This window comes from Coregonus clupeaformis, unplaced genomic scaffold, assembly GCF_020615455.1.
Source record: "Coregonus clupeaformis isolate EN_2021a unplaced genomic scaffold, ASM2061545v1 scaf0101, whole genome shotgun sequence".
NCBI lineage: Eukaryota > Metazoa > Chordata > Actinopteri > Salmoniformes > Salmonidae > Coregonus > Coregonus clupeaformis.
The window spans coordinates 671,438-696,650 of NW_025533556.1; the positions used below are offsets into that span (position 1 = coordinate 671,438).

At 43.1% G+C, this 25,213-nt stretch overlaps 1 protein-coding gene across 1 annotated transcript; it reads right to left on the reverse strand.

Annotated features, from left to right (window-relative positions):
• Window positions 1–217: 217 nt before the first annotated feature.
• On the reverse strand, window positions 218–24,888 carry LOC121552460 (DBH-like monooxygenase protein 1 homolog). The gene is made up of 12 exons (XM_041865400.2): window positions 24,444–24,888; window positions 22,395–22,541; window positions 22,032–22,199; window positions 21,735–21,818; window positions 18,620–18,799; window positions 18,373–18,475; window positions 18,027–18,193; window positions 17,595–17,786; window positions 16,878–16,937; window positions 11,635–11,777; window positions 2,537–2,705; window positions 218–658 (listed from the first exon to the last, which is right to left on the reverse strand). Exons 1-12 carry the CDS (start codon window positions 24,714–24,716, stop codon window positions 503–505), a joined length of 1,842 nt encoding a protein of 613 aa, XP_041721334.1. The 5' UTR covers window positions 24,717–24,888; the 3' UTR covers window positions 218–502.
• Between the last annotated feature and the right edge of the window lie 325 nt (window positions 24,889–25,213).

Below are 25,213 nucleotides of genomic sequence, written 5' to 3' on the forward strand. Positions count from 1 at the left end.
TGATTCCATAAGTGTTATTTCATAGTTTTGATGTCTTCACTATCATTCTACAATGTAGAAAATAGTAAAAAATAAAGAAGAACCCTGGAATTAGTAAAAAAAATCCAACATGGAAGATTCCATATAATAATTCACACTCCGATAACCTATAGCTCAGTTGGTAGAGCATGGCACTTGCAACGCCAGGGTTGTGGGTTCGTTTCCCACGGGGGGCCAGTATGAAAATGTATGCACTCACTAACTGTAAGTCGCTCTGGATAAGAGCGTCTGCTAAATGACTAAAAATGTAAATATCGTTTTTGTAGGTGGTCATCCTAGAACCAGCTTCTATTGTTGCTGTTCAAGGACTGAATTTGCATTCAATAAACATCCCAATAACACATAATGAATGGATGGGGTGGAGAGATTCTAGGAATGTCTTGTCTTCTTCCGTCAAACAACTTCTTCCACAGCCAGTGTGGGAGAGTGAGTGGTGTGATTCACACAGTGGCATAGCTATGGGCTAAAGGCTGAAACAGGTCTGGACTATAGAATATGTGAGGCACATAGTAAAGAGTAGAACCATTCCACTGTGTGGCTCTGAGGCAGAATGGCACACCATGGAGGGAGGCTTGACTTCAGACTTCACCTCTGGTGGTGACACTATCGTCCCTTGAATCTAGAGGGGAAATGAAAGAGATGGAAATATGTACAGTGGGGAAAAAAAGTATTTAGTCAGCCACCAATTGTGCAAGTTCTCCCACTTAAAAAGATGAGAGAGGCCTGTAATTTTCATCACAGGTACATGTCAACTATGACAGACAAAATGAGGAAAAGAAATCCAGAAAATCACATTGTAGGATTTTTAATGAATTTATTTGCAAATTATGGTGGAAAATAAGTATTTGGTCAATAACAAACGTTTCTCAATACTTTGTTATATACCCTTTGTTGGCAATGACACAGGTCAAACGTTTTCTGTAAGTCTTCACAAGGTTTTCACACACTGTTGCTGGTATTTTGGCCCATTCCTCCATGCAGATCTCCTCTAGAGCAGTGATGTTTTGGGGCTGTCGCTGGGCAACACAGACTTTCAACTCCCTCCAAAGATTTTCTATGGGGTTGAGATCTAGAGACTGGCTAGGCCACTCCAGGACCTTGAAATGCTTCTTACGAAGCCACTCCTTCGTTGCCCGGGCGGTGTGTTTGGGATCATTGTCATGCTGAAAGACCCAGCCACGTTTCATCTTCAATGCCCTTGCTGATGGAAGGAGGTTTTCACTCAAAATCTCACGATACATGGCCCCATTCATTCTTTCCTTTACACGGATCAGTCGTCCTGGTCCCTTTGCAGAAAAACAGCCCCAAAGCATGATGTTTCCACCCCCATGCTTCACAGTAGGTATGGTGTTCTTTGGATGCAACTCAGCATTCTTTGTCCTCCAAACACGACGAGTTGAGTTTTTACCAATAAGTTCTATTTTGGTTTCATCTGACCATATGACATTCTCCCAATCCTCTTCTGGATCATCCAAATGCACTCTAGCAAACTTCAGACGGGCCTGGACATGTACTGGCTTAAGCAGGGGGACACGTCTGGCACTGCAGGATTTAAGTCCCTGGCGGGGTAGTGTGTTACTGATGGTAGGCTTTGTTACTTTGGTCCCAGCTCTCTGCAGGTCATTCACTAGGTCCCCCCGTGTGGTTCTGGGATTTTTGCTCACCGTTCTTGTGATCATTTTGACCCCACGGGGTGAGATCTTGCGTGGAGCCCCAGATTGAGGGAGATTATCAGTGGTCTTGTATGTCTTCCATTTCCTAATAATTGCTCCCACAGTTGATTTCTTCAAACCAAGCTGCTTACCTATTGCAGATTCAGTCTTCCCAGCCTGGTGCAGGTCTACAATTTTGTTTCTGGTGTCCTTTGACAGCTCTTTGGTCTTGGCCATAGTGGAGTTTGGAGTGTGACTGTTTGAGGTTGTGGACAGGTGTCTTTTATACTGATAACAAGTTCAAACAGGTGCCATTAATACAGGTAACGAGTGGAGGACAGAGGAGCCTCTTAAATAAGAAGTTACAGGTCTGTGAGAGCCAGAAATCTTGCTTGTTTGTAAGTGACCAAATATTTTCCACCATAATTTGCAAATAAATTCATTAAAAATCCTACAATGTGATTTTCTGGGGAAAAAAATTCTCAATTTGTCTGTCATAGTTGACGTGTACCTATGATAAAAATTACAGGCCTCTCTCATCTTTTTAAGTGGGAGAACTTGCACAATTTGTGGCTGACTAAATACTTTTTTTCCCCCACTGTATAACTATTTAATACAGTGAAGAAGATGACTATTTAAAGCACATTCAATCATGTATTATACAGTCGATTTTAAACAAAGAACTGATCAACATTTATATAAATCAACATCCCAGAAGAGTGAAAGGACTCCGTTTCATGGTTCCCTGTGGTTGACACACCTCCATCAGTGACTAATTGAAAGCACTACATCAGCCCCAGCCCCAGCATCCTGATCCCCAGCCCCAGCCCTGACTGAACACTCACCGACCACTCATCCTGCCCCCACTTGGAGCAGCGCACGTTCATGGGCAGCTGTAGAACCATCTCGTTGAAGGACCTCCCTCTGTTCTTCGACCACCTGTACTTGTCCATGGCCTCTGTGAAGGAGAGATTGCTGTACTTCTTTGGGCTCTTGATCATGAAAGGCCAGGTCCTTTGACAGAAGAAGAATGTACAGTAAGTGAAAGGTAGGTAAGTAAAAGGTAGAATGTAAAAGGAAAAATGTAAAAGGTAGAATGTAAAAGATAGAATGTAAAAGGTAGAATGTAAAACATAGAATGTAAAAGGTAGAATGTAAAACATAGAATGTAAAAGGTAGAATCTTTACCATACATCTGCTGATGCACAATATATCAGTCGCTGTATACATGTACAGTGCATTCGGAAAGTATTCAGACCCCTTCACGTTTTCCACATTTTGTTACATTACAGCCTTATTCTAAAATTGATTAAATAAAAAATTGTCCTCATCAATTTACACACAATACCCCATAATGACAAAGCTAAAACAGAAATACCTTATTTACATAAGTATTCAGACCCTTTGCTATGAGACTTGAAATTGAGCTCAGGTGCATCCTGTTTCCATTGTTCATCCTTGAGATGTTTCTACAACTTGATTGGAGTCCACCTGTGGTAAATTCAATTGATTGGACATGATTTGGAAAGAAACACACCTGTCTATATATGGTCCCACAGTTGACAATGCATGTCAGAGCAAAAATCAAGCCATGAGGTTGAAGGAATTGTTCGTAGAGCTCCGAGACAGGATTGTGTCGAGGCACAGATCTGGGGAAGGGTACCAAAGAATGTCTGCAGCATCCCCAAGAACACAGTGGCCTCCATCATTCTTAAATGGAAGAACCAAGACTAGACTGATCCCGAGTGGCGCAGGGGTCTAAGGCACTGCATCGCAGTGCTAGCTGTGCCACTAGAGATCCTGGTTCGAATCCAGGCTCTATCGTAGCCGGCCGCGATCGGGAGATCCATGGGGCGGCGCATAATTGGCCCAGGGTAGGGGAGGGAATGGCCGGCAGGGATGTAGCTCAGTTGGTAGAGCATGGTGTTTGCAATGCCAGGGTTGTGGGTTCGATTCCCAAGGGGGGCTAGTATGAAAAATAAATAAAGAATGTATGCACTCACTAACTGTAAGTCGCTCTGGATAAGAGCGTCTGCTAAATGACTAAAATGTATTCCACCTAGAGCTAGCCGCCTGACCAAACTGAGCAATCAGGGGAGAAAGGCCTTGGTCAGGGAGGTGATCAAGAACCCGATGGTCAGTCTGACAGAGCTCCAGAGTTCCTCTGTGGAGATGGGAGAACATTCCAGAAGGACAACCATCTCTGCAGCACTCCACCAATCAGGCCTTTATGGTAGAGTGGCCAGACAGAAGCCACTCCTCAGTAAAAGGCACAAGTTTGCCAAAAGGCACCTAAAGGACTCTCAGACCATGAGAAACAAGATTCTCTGGTCTGATGAAACCAAGATTTAACTATTTGGCCTGAATGCCAAACGTCACATCTGGAGGAAACCAGGCACTGCTCGTCACCTGGCCAACATCATCCCTACGGTGAAGCATGGTGCATCAAAGCTGGGACTATCTCAAGGCCATCAGACTGTTAAATAGCCATCACTAGCCGGGGTCCACCCGGTTACACAACCCTGCACCTTAGAGGTTGCTGCCCTATATACATAGACTTGGAATCACTGTCCACTTTAATAATGGAACACTAGTCACTTTAATAATGTTTACGTACTGCTTTACTCATCTCATATGTATATACTGTATTCTATTCTACTGTATTTTAGTCAATGCCACTCCGACATTGCTCAATCTAATATTTATATATATTTCAATTCCATTCTTTTACTTTTAGATTTGTGTGTATTGTTGTGAATTGTTAAATACTACTGCACTGTTGGAGCTACAGTGAGGGAAAAAAGTATTTGATCCCCTGCTGATTTTGTACGTTTGCCCACTGACAAAGAAATGATCAGTCTATAATTTTAATAGTAGGTTTATTTGAACAGTGAGAGACAGAATAACAACAAAAGAATCCAGAAAAATGCATGTCAAAAATGTTATAAATTGATTAGCATTTTAATGAGGGAAATAAGTATTTGACCCCCTCTCAGAAAGATTTCTGGCCCCCAGATGTCTTTTATACAGGTAACGAGCTGAGATTAGGAGCACACTCTTAAAGGGAGTGCTCCAAATCTCAGCTTGTTACCTGTATAAAAGACACCTGTCCACAGAAACAATCAATCAATCAGATTCCAAACTCTCCACCATGGCCAAGACCAAAGAGCTCTCCAAGGATGTTAGGGACAAGATTGTAGACCTACACAAGGCTGGAATGGGCTACAAGACCATCGCCAAGCAGCTTGGTGAGAAGGTGACAACAGTTGGTGCGATTATTCGCAAATGGAAGAAACACAAAAGAACTGTCAATCTCCCTCGGCCTGGGGCTCCATGCGAGATCTCACCTCGTGGAGTTGCAATGATCATGAGAACGGTGAGGAATCAGCCCAGAACTACACAGGAGGATCTTGTCAATGATCTCAAGGCAGCTGGGACCATAGTCACCAAGAAAACAATTGGTAACACACCAAGCCGTGAACGACTGAAATCCTGCAGCGCCCGCAAGGTCCCCCTGCTCAAGAAAGCACATATACAGGGCCGTCTGAAGTTTGCCAATGAACATCTGAATGATTCAGAGGAGAACTGGGTGAAAGTGTTGTGGTCAGATGAGACCAAAATCGAGCTCTTTGACATCAACTCAACTCGGCGTGTTTGGAGGAGGAGGAATGCTGCCTATGACCCCAAGAACACCATCCCCACCGGCAAACATGGAGGTGGAAACATTATGCTTTGGGGGTGTTTTTCTGCTAAGGGGACAGGACAACTTCACCGCATCAAAGGGACGATGGACGGGGCCATGTACCGTCAAATCTTGGGTGAGAACCTCCTTCCCTCAGCCAGGGCATTGAAAATGGGTCGTGGATGGGTATTCCAGCATGACAATGACCCAAAACACATGGCCAAGGCAACAAAGGAGTGGCTCAAGAAGAAGCACATTAAGGTCCTGGAGTGGCCTACCCAGTCTCCAGACCTTATTCCCATAGAAAATCTGTGGAGGGAGCTGAAGGTTCGAGTTGTCAAACGTCAGCCTCTAAACCTTAATGACTTGGAGAAGATCTGCAAAGAGGAGTGGGACAAAATCCCTCCTGAGATGTGTGCAAACCTGGTGGCCAACTACAAGAAACGTCTGACCTCTGTGATTGCCAACAAGGGTTTTGCCACCAAGTACTAAGTCATGTTTTGCAGAGGGGTCAAATACTTATTTCCCTCATTAAAATGCAAATCAATTTATAACATTTTTGAAATGCGTTTTTCTGGATTTTGTTGTTGTTATTCTGTCTCTCATTGTTCAAATAAATCTACCATTAAAATTATAGACTGATTATTTCTTTGTCAGTGGGCAAACGTACAAAATCAGCAGGGGATCAAATACTTTTTTCCCTCACTGTAGGAACACAAGCATTTTGCTACATCCGCAATAACATCTGCTAAATATGTGTATGTGACCAATAAAATGTGATTTGATTTCATTTGGTGGTGGCAGCATCATACTGTGGGGATGTTTTTCAGCGGCAGAGACTGGAAGACTAGTCAGGATCGAGGGAAAGATGAAAGGAGCAAAGTACAGAGAGATCCTTGATGAAAACCTGCTCCAGAGTGCTAAGGACCGTAGACTGGGGCGAAGGTTCACCTTCCAACAGGACAACGACCCGAAGCACACAGCCAAGACAATGCAGGAGTGGCTTCGGGACAAGTCTCTGAATGTCCTTGAGTGGCCCAGCCAGAGCCAGGACTTGAATCTGATCTAACATCTCTGGAGATCTGAAAATAGCTGTGCAGCGACACTCCCCATCAAACCTGACAGAGCTTGAGAGGATATGCAGAGAAGAATGGGAGAAATTCTCCAAATACAGATGTGCCAAGCTTGTAGCATCATACCCAAGAAGACTCAAAGCTGTAATCGCTGCCAAAGGTGTGTCACACCCTGGCTCTGGGACTCTATATGTTGAGCCAGGGTGTGTTCTTTCTGTTGTGTTTATTTCTATGTTGGCCAGAGTGACTCCCAATCAGAGGCAACGAGTGTCAGCTGTCGTTGGTTGTCTCTGATTGGGAGCCATATTTAAACTGTCTGTTTTCCCTTTGTGTTTGTGGGTTCTTGTTCCGTGTTGGTCATTGTTACCGTGGACTTCACGAGTCGTTTCTTGTTTTGTTTATTGTTGTCTATTATCACTAAAGATAATAAAGTTTAAACATGTTCGTTCATCACGCTGCGCCTTGGTCTATTCCCTACGACGATCGTGACAGAAGAACCCACCATAAAAGGACCAAGCAGCGTGTCCAGGAGCAGGCAGACTGGACATGGGAGGAAGCGCCGGGAAAGGAGATGGAGAGGTTGGCGATGGCCCAGGTGGGCAAATCGTGGTCCTGGGAGGACATGCTCGGGGGCAAGGGACCATGGGCTAGGATTAAGGCCCTGGCGAGAGAGGAGCAGCGGCGTCAGCAGTGTCATCGTCGGACGGACGAGAGGCAACCCCAAAAAAAATTTAGGGGGGGGCACACGGCATGGGCGGCTGGGCAGCAGGAGGCTGCCACAGGGCGATTTGGAGAGGAGGCCACCGGGTTAGGGGGGCCAGAAGGCAGGTTGGCGGAGCCTGGATGGAGAGCGGAACCAACTTCCCGTACTCAGGCATGGCAGCATGGGGACGGGGCAGGTTCCGCGGTATGCGGAGCGGCGTACTGTGCCACGCAGTGGTCCGGCATAGTCCTGTACGTCCTGTGCGAGCACCCCGCACGTGTCGTGCGAAGGGGGGTATGCAGCCAGGACGGAGTGTGCCGGCTCAACGCTCGTGGTCTCCAATGCCTCTCCGCGGTCCCGGATATCCTGCTCCAGTGTCACGTGCTGTTATGCCAGTACGGGTACACAGCCCTGTACGTCCTGTGCGGATGCCTCACACAGAGTGTGTGAGGGTAGGCATTCAGCCAGGGACGGGTTGTGGCCGCTCTTCACTCCAGGTCTCCTATCCGTCTCCACAGCCCGGTTCGGCCTGTCCCTGCTCCACGCACCAAGCCTACGGTGTGCGTCGCCAGCCCGGTTCGGCCTGTCCCTGCTCCTCGCACCAAGCCTACGGTGTGCGTCGCCAGCCCGGTCCGGCCTGTCCCTACTCCACGCACCAAGCCTACGGTGTGCGTCGCCAGCCCGGTCCGGCCTGTCCCTACTCCACGCACCAAGCCAGGGGTGCGAGTCGTCAGCCCGGTCCGGCCTGTTCCTACTCCACGCACCAGGCCAGGGGTGCGCATCGTCAGCCCGGTCGGCCGTTCCGGCTCCACGCACCAAGCCAGGGGTGCGCGTCGCCAGCCCGGCCCGGCCTGTTCCTGCTACTCGCACTAAACCAGGGGTGCGAGTCGTCAGCCTGGTAAGGCCCGTTCCTCCTCCACGCACCAAGCCAGGGGGTGCGCGTCGTCAGCCTGGTAAGGCCCGTTCCTCCTCCACGCACCAAGCCAGGGGTGCGCGTCGTCAGTCCAGCACAACCCGTGCCTGGGTCACCGGTGCCTGGTAAGGTACCGGTCAACTGCTCCACTACGGAGCTGAAGCTAACCGCTCCTGCTGCGTCCAGTTCAGCTCCAGCCAGCGGGGCCAGACTGGACCAGGGGCGCTATGGGGGTTTATTGGAGGGTGGTGGGCAAGGCCAGAGCCAGAACCGCCGCCGAGTAGGAATGCCCACCCAGCCCTCCCCTGTTTTGTTCAAGTTGAGGCGCGGTCGCAGTCCGCGCCTTTAGGGGGGGGGGGTACTGTCACACCCTGGCTCTGGGACTCTATATGTTGAGCCAGGGTGTGTTCTTTCTGTTGTGTTTATTTCTATGTTGGCCAGAGTGACTCCCAATCAGAGGCAACGAGTGTCAGCTGTCGTTGGTTGTCTCTGATTGGGAGCCATATTTAAACTGTCTGTTTTCCCTTTGTGTTTGTGGGTTCTTGTTCCGTGTTGGTCATTGTTACCGTGGACTTCACGAGTCGTTTCTTGTTTTGTTTATTGTTGTCTATTATCACTAAAGATAATAAAGTTTAAACATGTTCGTTCATCACGCTGCGCCTTGGTCTATTCCCTACGACGATCGTGACAAGGTGCTTCAACAAAGTACTGAGTAAAGGGTTTGAATACTTATGTAAATGTGATATTTCAGTTTTGTATTTTGTATAAATATGCAAAAATCTATCAAAACCTGTTTTTGCTTTGTCATTATGGGGTATTGTGTGTAGATTGATGAGGAAAAAAATAACTTAATCAATTTTAGAATAAGGCTGTAGCATAACAAAATGTGGAAAAAGTGAAGGGGTCTGAATACTTTCTGAATGCACTGTACATTATTCAAAATGTTTACAACTTATGGTCAGAAGGAAAAAGAGCAGCTGCTAACTAAATTATTCCCAAAGCATTTCCATGGGGAAGACGTTAGGGAAAGTGGGACTGCTGTTTCCTGCTAAGGCCTGTTTTTGTTTACAGAAGGTTGGTGTCGTCTTCATGGACAAGGCTTCTTGGAGAGCACATAGCCTTTCTTGGAGGGAAGAAAGAGCTGTGTAACCTAATCTGTTTAGAGCAGCCAGCCTGACCTATTCAAACTTCCTCTTCCTCTAAATGGGAACAAAAGTAGTTGAGCCCTGCTGTAATAGCAGGAAGAGTAAATGCACTCCTGCAGCCCAACCCATCAAATAGACTCTCATTTCCAGGCTTTTAAAAATTATTCTCAGGTCTAAGTTCTCCCTTACACAACCTACCACTCAGCGGCATATGAACAGGAAACACCATGGACACATTACAATACATACAGTAGCATCAATTAAGAAACAGTTTGCACTATGTCTATTTTATTTACTGACATACTGACAATCAACGGACATCTACGTACTCTTATGATTACATGAAGTAGAATGTAGAATGTTATGTTTCAGGATTTCACATCTGCTTTTGATGCCATTTTATTTGCATAAAGCAAAGATGGAAAAACTTAATGGCAAAAACATTTGTTTCACTAACCACGCTTCCATCCACAGTTTTCATGCGAGTAAAGTCATACAGTATAAAAAAAACAGATGTGATGTAACAGGAAGTTTCGGTACAATTTTATAAATACCTACAGATAATACAGTACCAGTCAAAAGTTTGGACACACCTACTCATTCAAGGGATTTTCTTTATTTTGACTATTTTCTACATTTTAGAATAATAGTGAAGACATCAAAACTATGAAATAACACATATGGAATCATGCAGTAACCAAAAAAGTGTTAAACAAAAAAATATATTTTATATTTTAGATTCTTCAAAGTAGCCACCCTTTGCCTTGATGACAGCTTTGCACACTCTTGGCATTCTCTCAACCAGCTTCATGAGGTAGTCACCTGGAATGCTTTCCAACTGTCTTGAAGGAGTTCGCACATATGCCGAGCACTTGTTGGCTGCTTTTCCTTCACTCTGCGGTCCAACTCATCCCAAACCAGAATGCCAAGAGTGTGCAAAGCTGTCATCAAGGCAAAGGGTGGCTACTTTGAACAATCTCAAATATGAAATATATTTTGATTTGTTTAACACTTTTTTGGTTACTACATGATTCCATATGTGTTATTTCATAGTTTTGATGTCTTCACTATTATTCTACAATGTAGAAAATAGTAAAAATAAAGAAAACCCCTGGAATGAGTAGGTGTGTCCAAACTTTTGACTGGTACTGTATGTTTATTTGACATGGTGGGATCTTTTTGTGTCGGTAAAATGTATTATGTGAGAAATGTCGGTGGAAACGCCTTCACGCGCAAATACTGATATAATAACCATCATATCATAGCAAACTTGGAGTCACGCGAGGATATCAAAGATTTTTATACGATGATATGGTGTGTGGTCCTCCAACTACGACTCGGGAAACCACGCAGTTTATTAGGCTACATATTAAGTCAATTAAGATGAACTTCACAGGGTGTTGAAAGTGCACGCTATGAGCTTGATGCTCTATTCCAATAAATACCGAGGGTCTTATTCTGGTGACATGATGATCGATTCTTGACTGCCGTTTGACAAATACAAATAGTCTCGTTTATCCATAATAATCTCATCATGTAGACTAGCCTACCCGCACTGTATATGTGAGCTGTTGGCTAGAACGAACCAGAGTAGGCACATTTGCTATTTAACGCAACAGTTTTTTGTGACAAAACTATCGGTTGAACTTTAGATTTTTATTCGATAATGAAAACTTAAGCGAAAATTTACATTTTGTGTGCACTATGTCATCATGCACATATATTTCTCTACAACAAGTCAGTTTGGTGGAAACACCACCTGGAGGGAAAATGTTTCTTAATTCAGATTTTAGAATATTCCCATGAAAAGCTGTCGCCAATTGGATAGAAATCTAGCGACAGAGACAAATATTGTGCATTGTCTAATTTAAATGGATGAACAATATGTTATTTTGAACAAAAGGAATAGAATGCAAGAGCAAAAACATAGTAAGGAAAACAATAAACTATTGCTTTGTATATCTTGCTGTCAAATTCCAGCATGCTAACAGGTAAAACAAAACAGAACCATCTAAAACAGGAAAAAGAGTAACACTGTGATCAACTTCAGATGTGCTCCACTTGTTGACCCCACTGGGCTAGTTTGATTACAGGCTCTTTGGGACTATAACCCATATTCCTCTGTCCTTTCTTCCTTCCTATGAAGTGCAATTTCTTTGTCCCATAAACCTCTTCAAGTCCTTCCCCTATTCTCTCTCCCAGGCCTTGGGGAATGCATGTATGTACTCTCTCTCTCTATAACATGCAGTAACTAATTTGGAACATAACTTATCCCTGAGAATGCATAGTGTATGACCTTTGTAAGGTGCTCCAGGCAGAGAAAACTCTTCACCTAAAAATTATCTTCCCCAATTGGTGTTACAGGTTCCAACTTGAACTGCTACAGTATATGGGTATTGTAGTTGCAGTACAGAGCCTCATACTTACGTGACAGGCACCTGGATCTCTTTGACTCCGATGAACTTAAGCTGCCCGGTGATCTCAGGGAGGCTCTCACACCTGGCCAGGTTCACTCTGGGATAGTAGAGCAGGTAGGACAGACACATCTCATCCCTGGTGGTCAAACCACCCTGAGGGAACAACCAGAGGGGAAAAAATCTAGAAATCAAGTGGTTAAGAGCGTTGGGCCAGTAACCGAAAGGTCACTGGTTCGAATCCCCGAACCCGGCAAGGTAGAACATTCTGCCGTTCTGCACTTTGTGCAAGGCAGATAACCCCCAACAACAACTGTTTCCTGGGCGCTGATGATGTCGATTAAGGCAGCCCCCCGCACCTCTCTGATTCAGAGGGGTTGGGTTAAATGCGGAAGACACATTTCGGTTCAATGCATTCAGTTGTGCAACTGACTAGGTATCCCCCTTTCCATATTCAGTATACTAAACACCAATACAACAGCTAAATTAAAGGTTACATATACTCAGAGCCTCCTCTAGCCTTTTGTGAGATTTGGTTGGGCAAAACATTTTAGTGGCCTCCCTCTTGGCGGTGGAGTGAAAATGTTGCAGTTTTAAAGCTAATTATCTGCAATTGTACACATTTTGCCTTGACTTATGCCATGTTCATACAATATCTGGATGACTAACAAAATCAATGTGGGCCCCCTGTGGAGGTCAGGGCCCCTGGGCACTTGCCCTTCCTAATTCAGCAATGAAGGTTTAGATAGCTGGCTAGACTAACTTACCGAGCAGTCTTATAAAATGTTAGCTGACATGGGTTAATTGAGTGACTGTCAGTGACTGACATAACAAGAGAAAAGCTGCTGATGCACAACCAAATTTCAAAATTGCACATTGTGTATTATAGTATGCTATCGCTCAACAATAAGTTGAGACCTTGACTCAGTTCCCAAAATGTTGTTTACAATAGCATTTACAAAATTAGGGGCCGCAGGGGTCCTACGCAGAACGTGTAGTCTGCAGCACTGCCTTTACTATTCTTTACTGTTATCAAATTACACTTCTATTTTATTCTATTTAGCCCCACAACAAAACAAATCTGTAAATACATGGATATCTGTGTAACAATCATCAACTTAAACAAACACTAAGATTTGGCTCCAGCTAGTCCTTGCAAACCACGAAGAAATCATGAAAATCTGTTTCTGAAAACATGTGACTGATATAGATTAAGTACCACTTCAGGCTGTACAGTGGGGGAAAAAACGTATTTAGTCAGCCACCAATTGTGCAAGTTCTCCCACTTAAAAAGATGAGAGAGGTTTGTAATTTTCATCATAGGTACACGTCAACTATGACAGACAAAATGAGGAAAAAAATCCAGAAAATCACATTGTAGGATTTTTAATGAATTTATTTGCAAATTATGGTGGAAAATAAGTATTTGGTCAATAACAAAAGTTTCTCAGTACTTTGTTATATACCCTTTGTTGGCAATGACACAGGTCAAACATTTTCTGTAAGTCTTCACAAGGTTTTCACACACTGTTGCTGGTCTTTTGGCCCATTCCTCCATGCAGATCTCCTCTAGAGCAGTGATGTTTTGGGGCTGTCGCTGGGCAACACAGACTTTCAACTCCCTCCAAAGATGTTCTATGGGGTTGAGATCTGGAGACTGGCTAGGCCACTCCAGGACCTTGAAATGCTTCTTACGAAGCCACTCCTTCGTTGCCCGGGCGGTGTGTCTGGGATCATTGTCATGCTGAAAGACCCAGCCACGTTTCATCTTCAATGCCCTTGCTGATGGAAGGAGGTTTTCACTCAAAATCTCACGATACATGGCCCCATTCATTCTTTCCTTTACACAGATCAGTCGTCCTGGTCCCTTTGCAGAAAAACAGCCCCAAAGCATGATGTTTCCACCCCCATGCTTCACAGTAGGTATGGTGTTCTTTGGATGCAACTCAGCATTCTTTGTCCTCCAAACACGACGAGTTGAGTTTTTACCAAAAAAGTTCTATTTTGGTTTCATCTGACCATATGACATTCTCCCAATCCTCTTCTGGATCATCCAAATGCACTCTAGCAAACTTCAGACGGGCTTGGACATGTACTGGCTTAAGCAGGGGGGACACGTCTTGCACTGCAGGATTTGAGTCCCTGGCGGCGTAGTGTGTTACTGATGGTAGGCTTTGTTACTTTGGTCCCAGCTCTCTGCAGGTCATTCACTAGGTCCCCCCGTGTGGTTCTGGGATTTTTGCTCACCGTTCTTGTGATAATTTTGACCCCACGGGGTGAGATCTTGCGTGGAGCCCCAGATCGAGGGAGATTATCAGTGGTCTTGTATGTCTTCCATTTCCTAATAATTGCTCCCACAGTTGATTTCTTCAAACCAAGCTGCATACCTATTGCAGATTCAGTCTTCCCAGCCTGGTGCAGGTCTACAATTCTGTTTCTGGTGTCCTTTGACAGCTCTTTGGTCTTGGCCATAGTAGAGTTTGGAGTGTGACTGTTTGAGGTTGTGGACAGGTGTCTTTTATACTGATAACAAGTTCAAACAGGTGCCATTAATACAGGTAACGAGTGGAGGACAGAGGAGCCTCTTAAAGAAGAAGTTACAGGTCTGTGAGAGCCAGAAATCTTGCTTGTTTGTAGGTGACCAAATACTTATTTTCCACCATAATTTGCAAATAAATTCATAAAAAATCCTACAATGTGATTTTCTGGATTTTCTTTTCTCATTTTGTCTGTCATAGTTGACGTGTACCTATGATGAAAATTACAGGCCTCTCTCATCTTTTTAAGTGGGAGAACTTGCACAATTGGTGGCTGACTAAATACTTTTTCCCCCACTGTATTATGTCTAACACAAAGCTGACACAATAACAGTGCCTTGTGGTGACAAAGTTGTAATGGCATTTTGGGGAATGTGTATTTTGGGGGAAAATAAATGGCATGAATTCACAGAATTCACAGAATCATAACAATGGATAAAAATTCTGTCTTATATTGTTCCAGAATAATAATTGGTTGGCATGTTTACTCCTGAATAGTAGAGAGTAACTCTAGAAGAAAAGGAGCTCCGTTCTACGACTGTAGTCATCAGTCATTTGTTCGTTTGATGTCTCTGTAAGAAACAGTGCCAGTAGCTGCAAACAACTATATAACCAAGATCCCATCTGTGGGCCTGGGGCTGTATTTGCAGACAGATTGTTCAGCCAAGACAGACAGCCTTTAACACATACAGTGCTGTGAAAAAGTATTTGCCCCCTTTCTAATTTTCTCTACTTTTGCATATTTTTGATACTGAATGTTATCAGATCTTCAACCAAAACCTAATATTAGATAAAGGGAACCTGAGTGAACAAATAACACAACAATTACATACTTATTTCATTTATTTAATAAACAAAGTTATGCAACACCCAATGCCCCTATGTGAAAAAGGAATTGCCCCCTTACACTCAATAACTGGTTGTGCCACCTTTAGCTACAATGACTCCAAACCAAACGCTTCCTGTAGTTGTTGATCAGTCTCTCACGTCGCTGAGGAGGAATTTTGGCCCACTCTTCCATGTAGAACTGTATTAACTCAGCGACATTTGTGGGTTTTCAAGCATGAACTGTTCATTTCAAGTCCTGCCACAACATCTCAATTGGGATTAGGTCTGGACTTTGTCTAGGCCATTACAAAACATCACATTTGTTGCTTTTTAGACATTTTCATGTAGACTTTATTGTGTGTTGTGGATCCTTGTCTTGCTGCATGATCCAGCTGCGCTTTAGCTTCAGCTCACAGACAGATGGCCTGACATTCTCCTGTAGAATTCTCTGATACAGAGCAGAATTCATGGTTCCTTCTATTAAGGCAAGTCGTTCAGTCAGCAAAGCATCCCCAAACCATCACACTACCACCACCATGCTTGACTGTTGGTATAAGGTTCTTACTGTGGAATGTAGTGTTTGGTTATATTTTTGATTCATCTGTCCATAGAACATTCTTCCAAGAGTCTTGATGATCATCCAGATGCTTCCAGGTGCTTTTTGGACGAGATGGGTTCCATTATGTCTGGCAAAAACCAAACACTGCATTCCACAGTAAGAACCTCATACCAATGGTCAAGCATGGTGGTAGTGTGATGGTTTGGGGATGCTTTGCTGTCTCAGGAACCGGGCCAACTTATCATAATAGAAGGAATCATGAATTCTACAGGAGAATGTTAGGCCATCCGTCTGTGAGCTGAAGCTGAAGCGCAGCTGGGTCATGCAGCAAGACAATGATCCAAAACACACAATCAAGTCTACATGAAAATGGTTAAAAAGTAACAAATCAAAGTCCAGAACTAATCCCAATTGAGATGCTGTGGCAGGACTTGAAAAGAGCAGTTCATGCTTGAAAACCCACAAATGTCACTGAGTTAAAGCAGTTCTGCATGCGAAGGTGGGCCAAAATTCTTCCAGACTGATCAACAACTACAGGAAGCATTTGGTTGTAGTCATTGCAGCTAAAGGTGGCACAACCAGTTATTGAGTGTAAGGGGGCAATTACCTTTTCACACAGGGGAAAGGTAAAAGGTTCCCTTTATCTAATATTAGGTTTTGGTTGAAGATCTGATAGCATTCAGTATCAAAAATATGCAAAATAGAGAAAATCTGAAAGTATCAACCAAGAGGTTCATGCAGGCGAAACACAACTCAATCCTATTACCGGTAAGTACATAACACTAAATTCCCTTCCATTTAAGTATACTAATCTATTCATTCGTAATTGTGTAATAAGAATGATGATATCCTTCTGTGTAATTTTTCTTCAAAGGTAAGAATGGTTAAAAAACAACATGGGCTTTGTGTCCATCTTATGGTACATCTGAAGTCAAAGCAATAACCCCATAGCTCTACCCTCAAGGGTTGTGTAATGTTGTTATGAACATGACGACTATTGTCCCATACTGCAATCAACCAAATCATCAAATCAACCAAATCATCAAATCACAGAAACACGCAGACAGATGAGAAACATGAGCTCAAATAGACTCAAGTAGGCTCAGCCTGAGGAACAATAGAACACATGGAAAAATTAGGTGATCTCTGTAAACTCACATAAAACAGATCATTAGGAAGAAGCCACATCTTAAGGATGAGCTGGATTCACCATGTCAGGGCTGACAGCTCAGTTTCAAAGGCCCCATAGAAGCAAAAAGAAGAAAATAATAGAGAAAGCAGGCAAAATAAGTATTAATTTATCCATGTGGATTGTGAGTAGTGCATTCTTACCCAGGTCATGTTTTGTCTGTCTTTTGTGGTGTACTTGCATTCTGTGATCAAATTGTCACCCTGAAAAGAAATTTGAAATCAAGGCACTTCTGTGGTTGTGAATTTAGAACCCCACGTCAAACAGAATGGCGTTTTCATTAAAGTACATCATTAAGATAACACTAAAGCAGTAATATCCAGTACAAGGAGGCGTGATTTCCTGTGGTTTTAGCATGGTTGTGCTGCGGTCAAAGGTACGAGGCAACAGCCGTTAGTGAGCAAAGCCAAAAGATGAAGCCCTACTTATGTCCTGTATCTATGTAGGTGGATCAAAGTCATGCAATCATCAATCATTACCGTTCATCACAGGGAGAGGGGAACATGCTTCGACCTGCATGGCAAGCTCAAGCAGTAGATTTATATTCCCATATTTCCTACACTACTTAAAAGGTAGACTCAGCGAAATGACATCGCCACGAGCAGATATTGCGGTGAGCGAGATGCAAGACTTCTCTCTCACACGGTCACACACAGTTTCTGCGCATGTGCATGGGTTCGCTTCACGTTGTTAGAGCGTGGTAGGTACGGGACGAAAACAGTGGAGGAGTTTAGCCTTGCTCTTCAACGCTCTTAGTTGTTGCGGAAATTGACCCACTATGCTGTTTACTTTGTGCACCTACGTCATATCGCTGAGTCTACCTTTAACATGTCAGCTAAACAGTATATCAGAGTACCAACAGGTAACAGCAGCCTCTCATCCTTCAGCAGCTGGAACTCCTGGAAGTTGAAGTCAAACTCCTCGTCATGTGAGAGGGGCTGCAGCTCCTTCTGTTCCCGGAAGTGTCTGGTTCTGATGGCACGGCCAGCTAGGTGGGCATGCATCAGAACAGCAAACACCCTCACTCCGCTGGGCATCTCCTGGCCTAGGGACTGACAGAGGAGCAAATAGATATTATCTCAGAGATGCAGAAAGTGCTTTTTAGTTTAATTGCTTTTGGATGATCACTGTTTTGGGCACGTAGCAAGACTAAAATGGAGGCTTGTCACTGTTGGTGGTATAGCATAACAGTAATTTAACAGTGGATGTTTGACTCCTGTTGTTCCCTAGTGAAATGGGAATGTCTGGCATCGCACCAGTTTGAAAGACTCCGTCATAGCTGTCTGTCTTACCTCCTGCAAACACTCGCGGGTACAGTGTCCCTCTGAGACGTACTCCTGCATGCCTGGAGGCAGCATGTGGTACAGACTCACCCACACACCTGTCTCAATCACTCCTGCATCATACTGACGCAGCTCAGGGGTGTAGAACAGACGCAGGCCAGAGCTGTCCACCATTCCTGACAATGAAACAGTAACATTATAATGAACAGGGTAACTGACTGTTGAACTGTAAAGTGCTGTAGATATCACTTTGGTGTGAATGGGTGAAAAGGGCAAATTACAATAGAGTCAAGGCAGACAAGTCACATTCATTGTTTGTAATGCAACATGACGTGTCCTTGTGGGTGTACTATACCTTGTTGAAAGGCTGGGTTGTCATAGTGGACCTCCATCAGGACATAGACAGGGTCTATTGATGTGCCAATGGACAGTCCAACATGGGGTGGATAGGTGAACCCCTGTAAGGGTAGATTGAGAGGCATCCTGAACATGTCGATAAGGAAGCTTACATGATCACTCTGATACATGGAAATACATGTGGCTAACTAAAAGTTTTACAACACTGAATAAAAAATGACTACAAATTGAAAACAATTGCCCACCTCACCACCAATGGCCCAGGCGAAGACTATCGTCTCACAGGTGAGAAAGGAGTCAGGCATATTTGGATGGTAACATTCATGGCCAGCCTCGAGCTCACTCTCATTCAAGCTGCTATCACATTGATACAACAAAATGTGATGAACCAGGTTTTCATGGCCCCTTTGAATCAAAGGTTCAATCTGTAAACAAAAAGAAGAGAGAAGGAAGTAGTAAATGTTAGTGTATTCTAACCACTGTTGGCTTCTTTTGAATTGCCTACACTTGCCTTAACTTTTACTGCAGTGGGCTAAATCAGGGTCACATAGAGTGTTTCTTGGTAGTCTTAAACAACTCTACATTGAAACAAAAGTATACACACATGGTTATGGGCTTTAAAAAATGAAGACACCTGTACCATGTCAGATATAAAGTTGAAATGTATTCAATTTTGAGTTTGCATCCCAATATTACACTTTATATACATCACAGAAGACTGAAATATAACAAAACCGTTTGACATTGAAACACCGGATTTTTGGCGTAAAAAGTTTATTAATTAGGAAATAATGAAAAATATTCATAACATTCCACCCATGAGGCCACTAGAGGGCGATTTGGTCATTGACTGCAGGAAAGGCTACAAGACCTCAATTCTATTGCTCTCAACCGTAGGATACACACAAGAGGGGATAAACAGGATTGGGTTAGCCCTGTTCACCTCAGGATGGAAGTAGTGAAAAATAAATATAAATAATTAAGTTTTTCCTCAATGGGCCTTGGGGCCTCTAGTTTGGACTGAGATTCTGAGAAAAGCAGCTTGCTGCCTGCTGGGCAAACCATGACATCATACTGTGAGGCCTCCTTTCAAATCAGCAGGACACAAGACCACAGCTTGGCCCACGACAACCGTATTAATATTTAGACATTCTTCCTACTTTTTCTCAAATGTATTTATTTATGGTGGAAGCAGCCATGGTAGTCTAAGTTTGAGGTTGAGATTGTGCTATGAGAGAGGAAGGATAGCGCCTTTCTTGTTAGATGATTTGGTACACTGTGTAACAAACTCTGCCTTTATAGAACACTTTATAGGCCGCATTCTCTGAATAAAGAACTTTATTGAATAGAATACATCTATCAAACTAAACTAAGCATGTCATGTAGACAGTTTTCAGGAAGTCTTGAAAGTCATAGAGTCATCTAAACAGGAGGTGAGGTTGCGGTGCCCAAGATAATAGAGGGTGGAGTGAGGTGGTGAAAGACCAAATCCCCCAGAGGGACGAAGCAGGTGGAGCGGAGGGTAAGGACAGAAACCGTGACTGAGAAAATATCATGGGAATGGGGGCTTTTTGCAGTGTCAAGATAGGATAATTGTTATAACGTGCACAGAGAAAAATAGATGGGCCTTTTAAACTTTTGTATAAATGCCTTAAAACCCCCAAAAAACTTTAGTAGTGTTTCTTTATAGACCACAGATGAATTGGAGGAGACAGTCCCATTCATATCACACATAATAACAGATGTCTTACATACTGCCTCTCACTCACTGACTCACACATCATGCACACGCACATGAAAACATCTGGGATGGAAAAATAACATTTAATCACAACAGTCCGACTCCCACGTAGCATTTGGATACTGAAATGATTTCCGTTTTACTCTACTAATTCTATAATGGCAACACTTTTAGCATCTTACATTATTTCGTCATGCAAAGAGCTCTCTCCAAAATAAGAGTTCACAACAATATCTGGGCTATCTCACAACAGTTTGTGTTATGTATAGTGGAATCAGATGTTAATAAGGGTAGGATTTTCCAGACCTTTTTTTAATAAGGGTAGAATTTTCAAGACCTTTTCTGAGACCCTTACACAGCTCCTCCGACAAATTGGATATGGACAGTGGAGCATATTTTTCTGATAGAATGGTGCTGGTGTTTCTCATTCTATGATCTAATTGTCATCCTCAGAGTGCAGAACAGAAGAGAAGAGCCAGATGCATGTACAGTAGAGTAAGCTGTGTGCTGGAGGGGGAGTAAGAGAAGAGGGAGGTAGCTATATTTATATATTTCTGGCAGGTTCACTTAATGATGGAAGACTCTTTGTTTTGAGCTCAAGGATTCTAAAGTCAAAGAGGTCATAGCCATGGCAACTTCAAAAGCAACTCTCATGTTTTCTACTTGGCAGAAAAGTCCTACTGTAAGTGATACGACAAATGATAACACGACACAATATAGTACTACTAGTCCATACCATGTTAATATAACTAAGGCCCTTTAGTAAAACATAACAATCTAGTTTCAAAAGCACACTTGGTCTTTATGAAAAATCCCACTAAGGATTAGAATAAGAAATGGATAAGAAATGTGTCATCGTACCATTCTTTTGATTCTAAATTGTACGTGCTACCTCCTTTAATCAAGTGTGTTTTAAAGCCTTTTGGTTTAATACTAGTTCAATTATGTTTGGGATATATCATTTATATAATGGCTCATTTAATACACAGTAGCAATTTGGAGCTGCAAACAAGCGGCAGGTGTGCCTCAGAAGTGGGAGAAATCTCCCCACAGGGGGAACACACTTCAGACAACAGCAACGAAAGAGGAACACACTTCAGACAACAGCAACGAAAGAGGAACACACTTCAGACAACAGCAACGAAAGAGGAACACACTTCAGACAACAGCAACGAAAGAGGAACACACTTCAGACAACAGCAACGAAAGAGGAACACACTTCAGACAACAGCAACGAAAGAGGAACACACTTCAGACAACAGCAACGAAAGAGGAACACACTTCAGACAACAGCAACGAAAGAGGAACACACTTCAGACAACAGCAACGAAAGAGGAACACACTTCAGACAACAGCAACGAAAGAGGAACACACTTCAGACAACAGCAACGAAAGAGGAACACACTTCAGACAACAGCAATGAAAAAGGTAGGCAGGCAGACAAATAAAAACTCCGAAATGATCCAGGTGAGATGCCTTTAAAGAAAGGTAAACAAGGTGACTGCATGATGACTGAACTATAGGCTACTCCTTCCTCAATGGAAAGCCTGTTGTCGATTTGCAATACTTTTTCTGCTGTGTTGTTAATATAGCTCAATGAATTCCAAGTATGTACTTACTCTAATGATATGGTGTTTCTTCTGAACCTCCTGGATCTTAAATATCTGACACCAGTAGGTAGTGTCCTTGAATGGCACTGGCACCTATCTTGAGAGAAACAAACAGACAGAGAGACTGATACTGTATTTACTCTCCATAAAATTGGACTGATCATAAATCTCACACAGTGCAAATACAGTCTCAGAGTACAAAAGGTCCTCTGAAGTAATAAAAGCTAGAAGTGGTATCAAGTTTGTTTAAGAGATGGATAGTGGGTGAGAGAAGTAACGTTTTTCTTCTCCAGCTACCACACTTACGTTTATGTTTTGCAAGTTGAAAAAGTCAATCCCAGAGGGAATATTAGCTTTAATTCCTGGGTTGAGTAGCCGCATACTCTTCCTCCCTCGGTTCACTCCATGGTACATCGGTCCTGACGGTTCCACATCCTCACTGTGGTAGGCCCATATCACTCTCACTGTGCTTTCCTGGGCAGACAATACACATACACATCTATTATCTATAAATTAATTTAAGTAAGAAGTACTATGACACCTCGGGCATGAACTGACATTTAAACTAAAAAGCCCACCCACTTAACCCCGTACATACGCACACATTCAAACATGCAAACATCAACCTCCACATTTCCCATAGATAAAACATTTCCACCACCCACGTACCGTGATGTCCTTGTCACTTGTGTCACAGGTCAGGAGGTCCCTGCTGAAAGCCAGGACAGTGTGTGTGCTGTTCTCCCTGCCATACTGCAGCCTGTAGTTCTGCTGCACATCTCTGTGCACTTTTCTGTTGGCGTCTGCAAAGTAATCCTGTTGAAAGGATGCCGGATAAAACACAACTGTCCTGTCTGCAATAACACTGTCCTGAACGAGGGACAAGAGAGCCCTTCAATGTAAATATACATACATAGATGTAAATCACTCAACCTTGGGAAAACCAGTTTTCCAATGACACAATTGAAAGAGCACGGTAGACAATTGCATTACTTTGCTTAATTACTGATCTATTACTGTATTATTACTTTAGCTAGGATGACGACTAGCTAAAGGACTATTACCACAGGACTATGCTTCATTTGTCATGTCAAATGGTTAATCAACTGTCTTGAGCCCCGTTTATACCTGGTAATGACATGCTTCCTTTGTCCTGATCTTCTCCACACTGATTGTAGCCACATTTTTAGACAGGAGTAGACGATTAAAAGACACATTGTGATCTGATTCTGATCAGATCTTCCTGACCACCTCCGGAGGTAGTCAGGCACGCATTGTGGACAGACGGATGTGGACAGTGAAACCATTTAATCGGCACTATCCCACCCTCTAAAATAATTGACAAGGTGGCCCATTGACTTATGCCATCAATATGTCTTCAAATAAATAAAACATATTTTGAAAGAATAGCTGTGAAATTATTTCCATACAGGGATGGACCAGGAAATCTGGTCACAATGCAGACACAGTGGACGGATAACTGACACATCTTAATACCATGTGTAGACACATTTCTGAAAATGTGGGCACAATCAGGATGTAGACAAGATCAGGAAACAGGACACATGTTAGCACCAGGTATAAACAGGGCTTTGTTGTTGGCAAGTGTCTGGCTGTTATGTCTTTCTCCTTATCACTCCCAAGCATTGCTTGTAAATACATAACAACAAACAACAACATTGGCACAAAACTACAGCTGCTGTCTCCTCATAGACCCTGACCCTCTGGTAACACAATGAGAGGGACTGTGTTAGATTGTGTGGCATCATTGCCAGATCCCAGAGGCACAGTGAGCTTCCTGTGATGTCAAATCAAATCAAATCTTATTTGCCACATGCGCCGAATACAACAGGTGTAGACATTACAGTGAAATGCTTACTTACAAGCCATTAACCAACAATGCAGTAAAAAAAAAAGTGTTAAGTAAAAAATAGATAAGTAAAAAATAGCAAATAATTAAAGAGCAGCAGTAAAATAAAATAACAATGCAAATAGTCCGGGTAGCCATGATTAGCTGTTCAGGAGTCTTATGGCTTGGGGGTAGAAGCTGTTAAGAAGCCTTTTGGACCTAGATTTGGCGCTCCGGTACCGCTTGCCATGCGGTAGCAGAGAGAACAGTCAATGATTAGGGTGGCTGGAGTCTTTGACAATTTTTAGGGCCTTCCTCTGATTTTTAGGGCCATCCAGCAATATACTCCTGTGGTCAGGCCTTACCTGGGGGTTTGTTGTGCACACAGGTGGCTATGGCTTTAGGCAGTGCAGTATAGGACTGTGATATGTGTAGCAATATCCAGAACCTTTACCCTGTTGGAGTCAAGCCATGAGTAGCTGGCTGTGCATCACAACAGTTTACCATAAGGCAGTGGGCCATTAGCTTGTTACACCTGACCAATAACTACAAGTTCAATTTGGAGACCCTCAATGACTATTTCATATACTTTTAGGTCCAGAGCCATGTAGTAAGAAATACATGGCTCATCTAAATACATGGCTCTTGATAATAATATTTCATCAGGTAAACAACCAAAATATCCCCAAGTGCCCTGTGAAAATAGTTAAACATAAATGTAATATAAATCATTATTTTCATATAGCTGCACAATTGAACTATGTATGCAATGTTAAAATACCAGTGAAAGTAGCCCACCTCTCATGTAATAAAAAGCAAGGCATAGTTTGCGACACTTTCATTCTGTAAAACCCAGGTGAGTAACATACCTGTAGATACGGTGTCCCATCCGTGACTCCACCAATTACAATATCCGACGACGCCATGGCACCGTTGGGAGATAGACCAAATCCTATATATCCTCTAGTTTCCACTTCTATTTCAAAAGTAATAGTTATCCGGTCAAACCTCCACTTCAGATGATACTTCCCATGAGGGTCCAAGATAGTTGAATGATTAAATCCACTCCCGTGTGCCAAAGTTGCGTAAAACCAAAACGTTGTGAAGAAAACTAGTACTCTACTATATTTCGCGGGTAACATTGTGAACGTTGACAATAAACAACTACAAACAAAAATATCATTGAATGTAGTTTAGATACAAATGACGTTTCTTTAGAAGTGTTTGATTTGCAAGTTGTACGAGGGCGACCAAGCACGCACACCCATCTGCGAGGAAACAGCGCTTCTCTCATCCTCTCACTAGAACCGTTGAAACTTCTGCTGGCCCCTTTGATCTTTATAGAGAGAGACGTCCCACACTGCTACTCCTGTGGTCGGGCCTAACCTGGGGGTTTGTTGTGCATACAGGTGGCTTGGCTTTAGGCAGTACAGTATAGGACCGTCATATGTAGGGGAAAGTGGGGTAAGTTGAGACATTTTGACATTCAGAATCACTCTCAAGGGAAATATAGTATTCGTTCTAACTGAATATATTTCAGGATGTTGTGCATCACTGGAAATAATCAGAATTCATGTAAACATTAGTTTTGAAAACATAGCATGTCCAAAACAAAAGTGGTCTCTCGGCACAACTTACC

Bases quoted from the DNA above. Each gene is read 5' to 3' on its own strand.
- LOC121552460 (XM_041865400.2), bottom strand. From the start codon at position 24,716: ATGTTACCCGCGAAATATAGTAGAGTACTAGTTTTCTTCACAACGTTT. The intron at 18,800-21,734 runs GTAAGTACATAC...TTTTGTTTACAG, and splicing joins AGAAACACCATATCATTAGA to ATTGAACCTTTGATTCAAAG. The intron at 18,476-18,619 runs GTGGGCAATTGT...CTACCCTTACAG, and splicing joins CCTGGGCCATTGGTGGTGAG to GGGTTCACCTATCCACCCCA.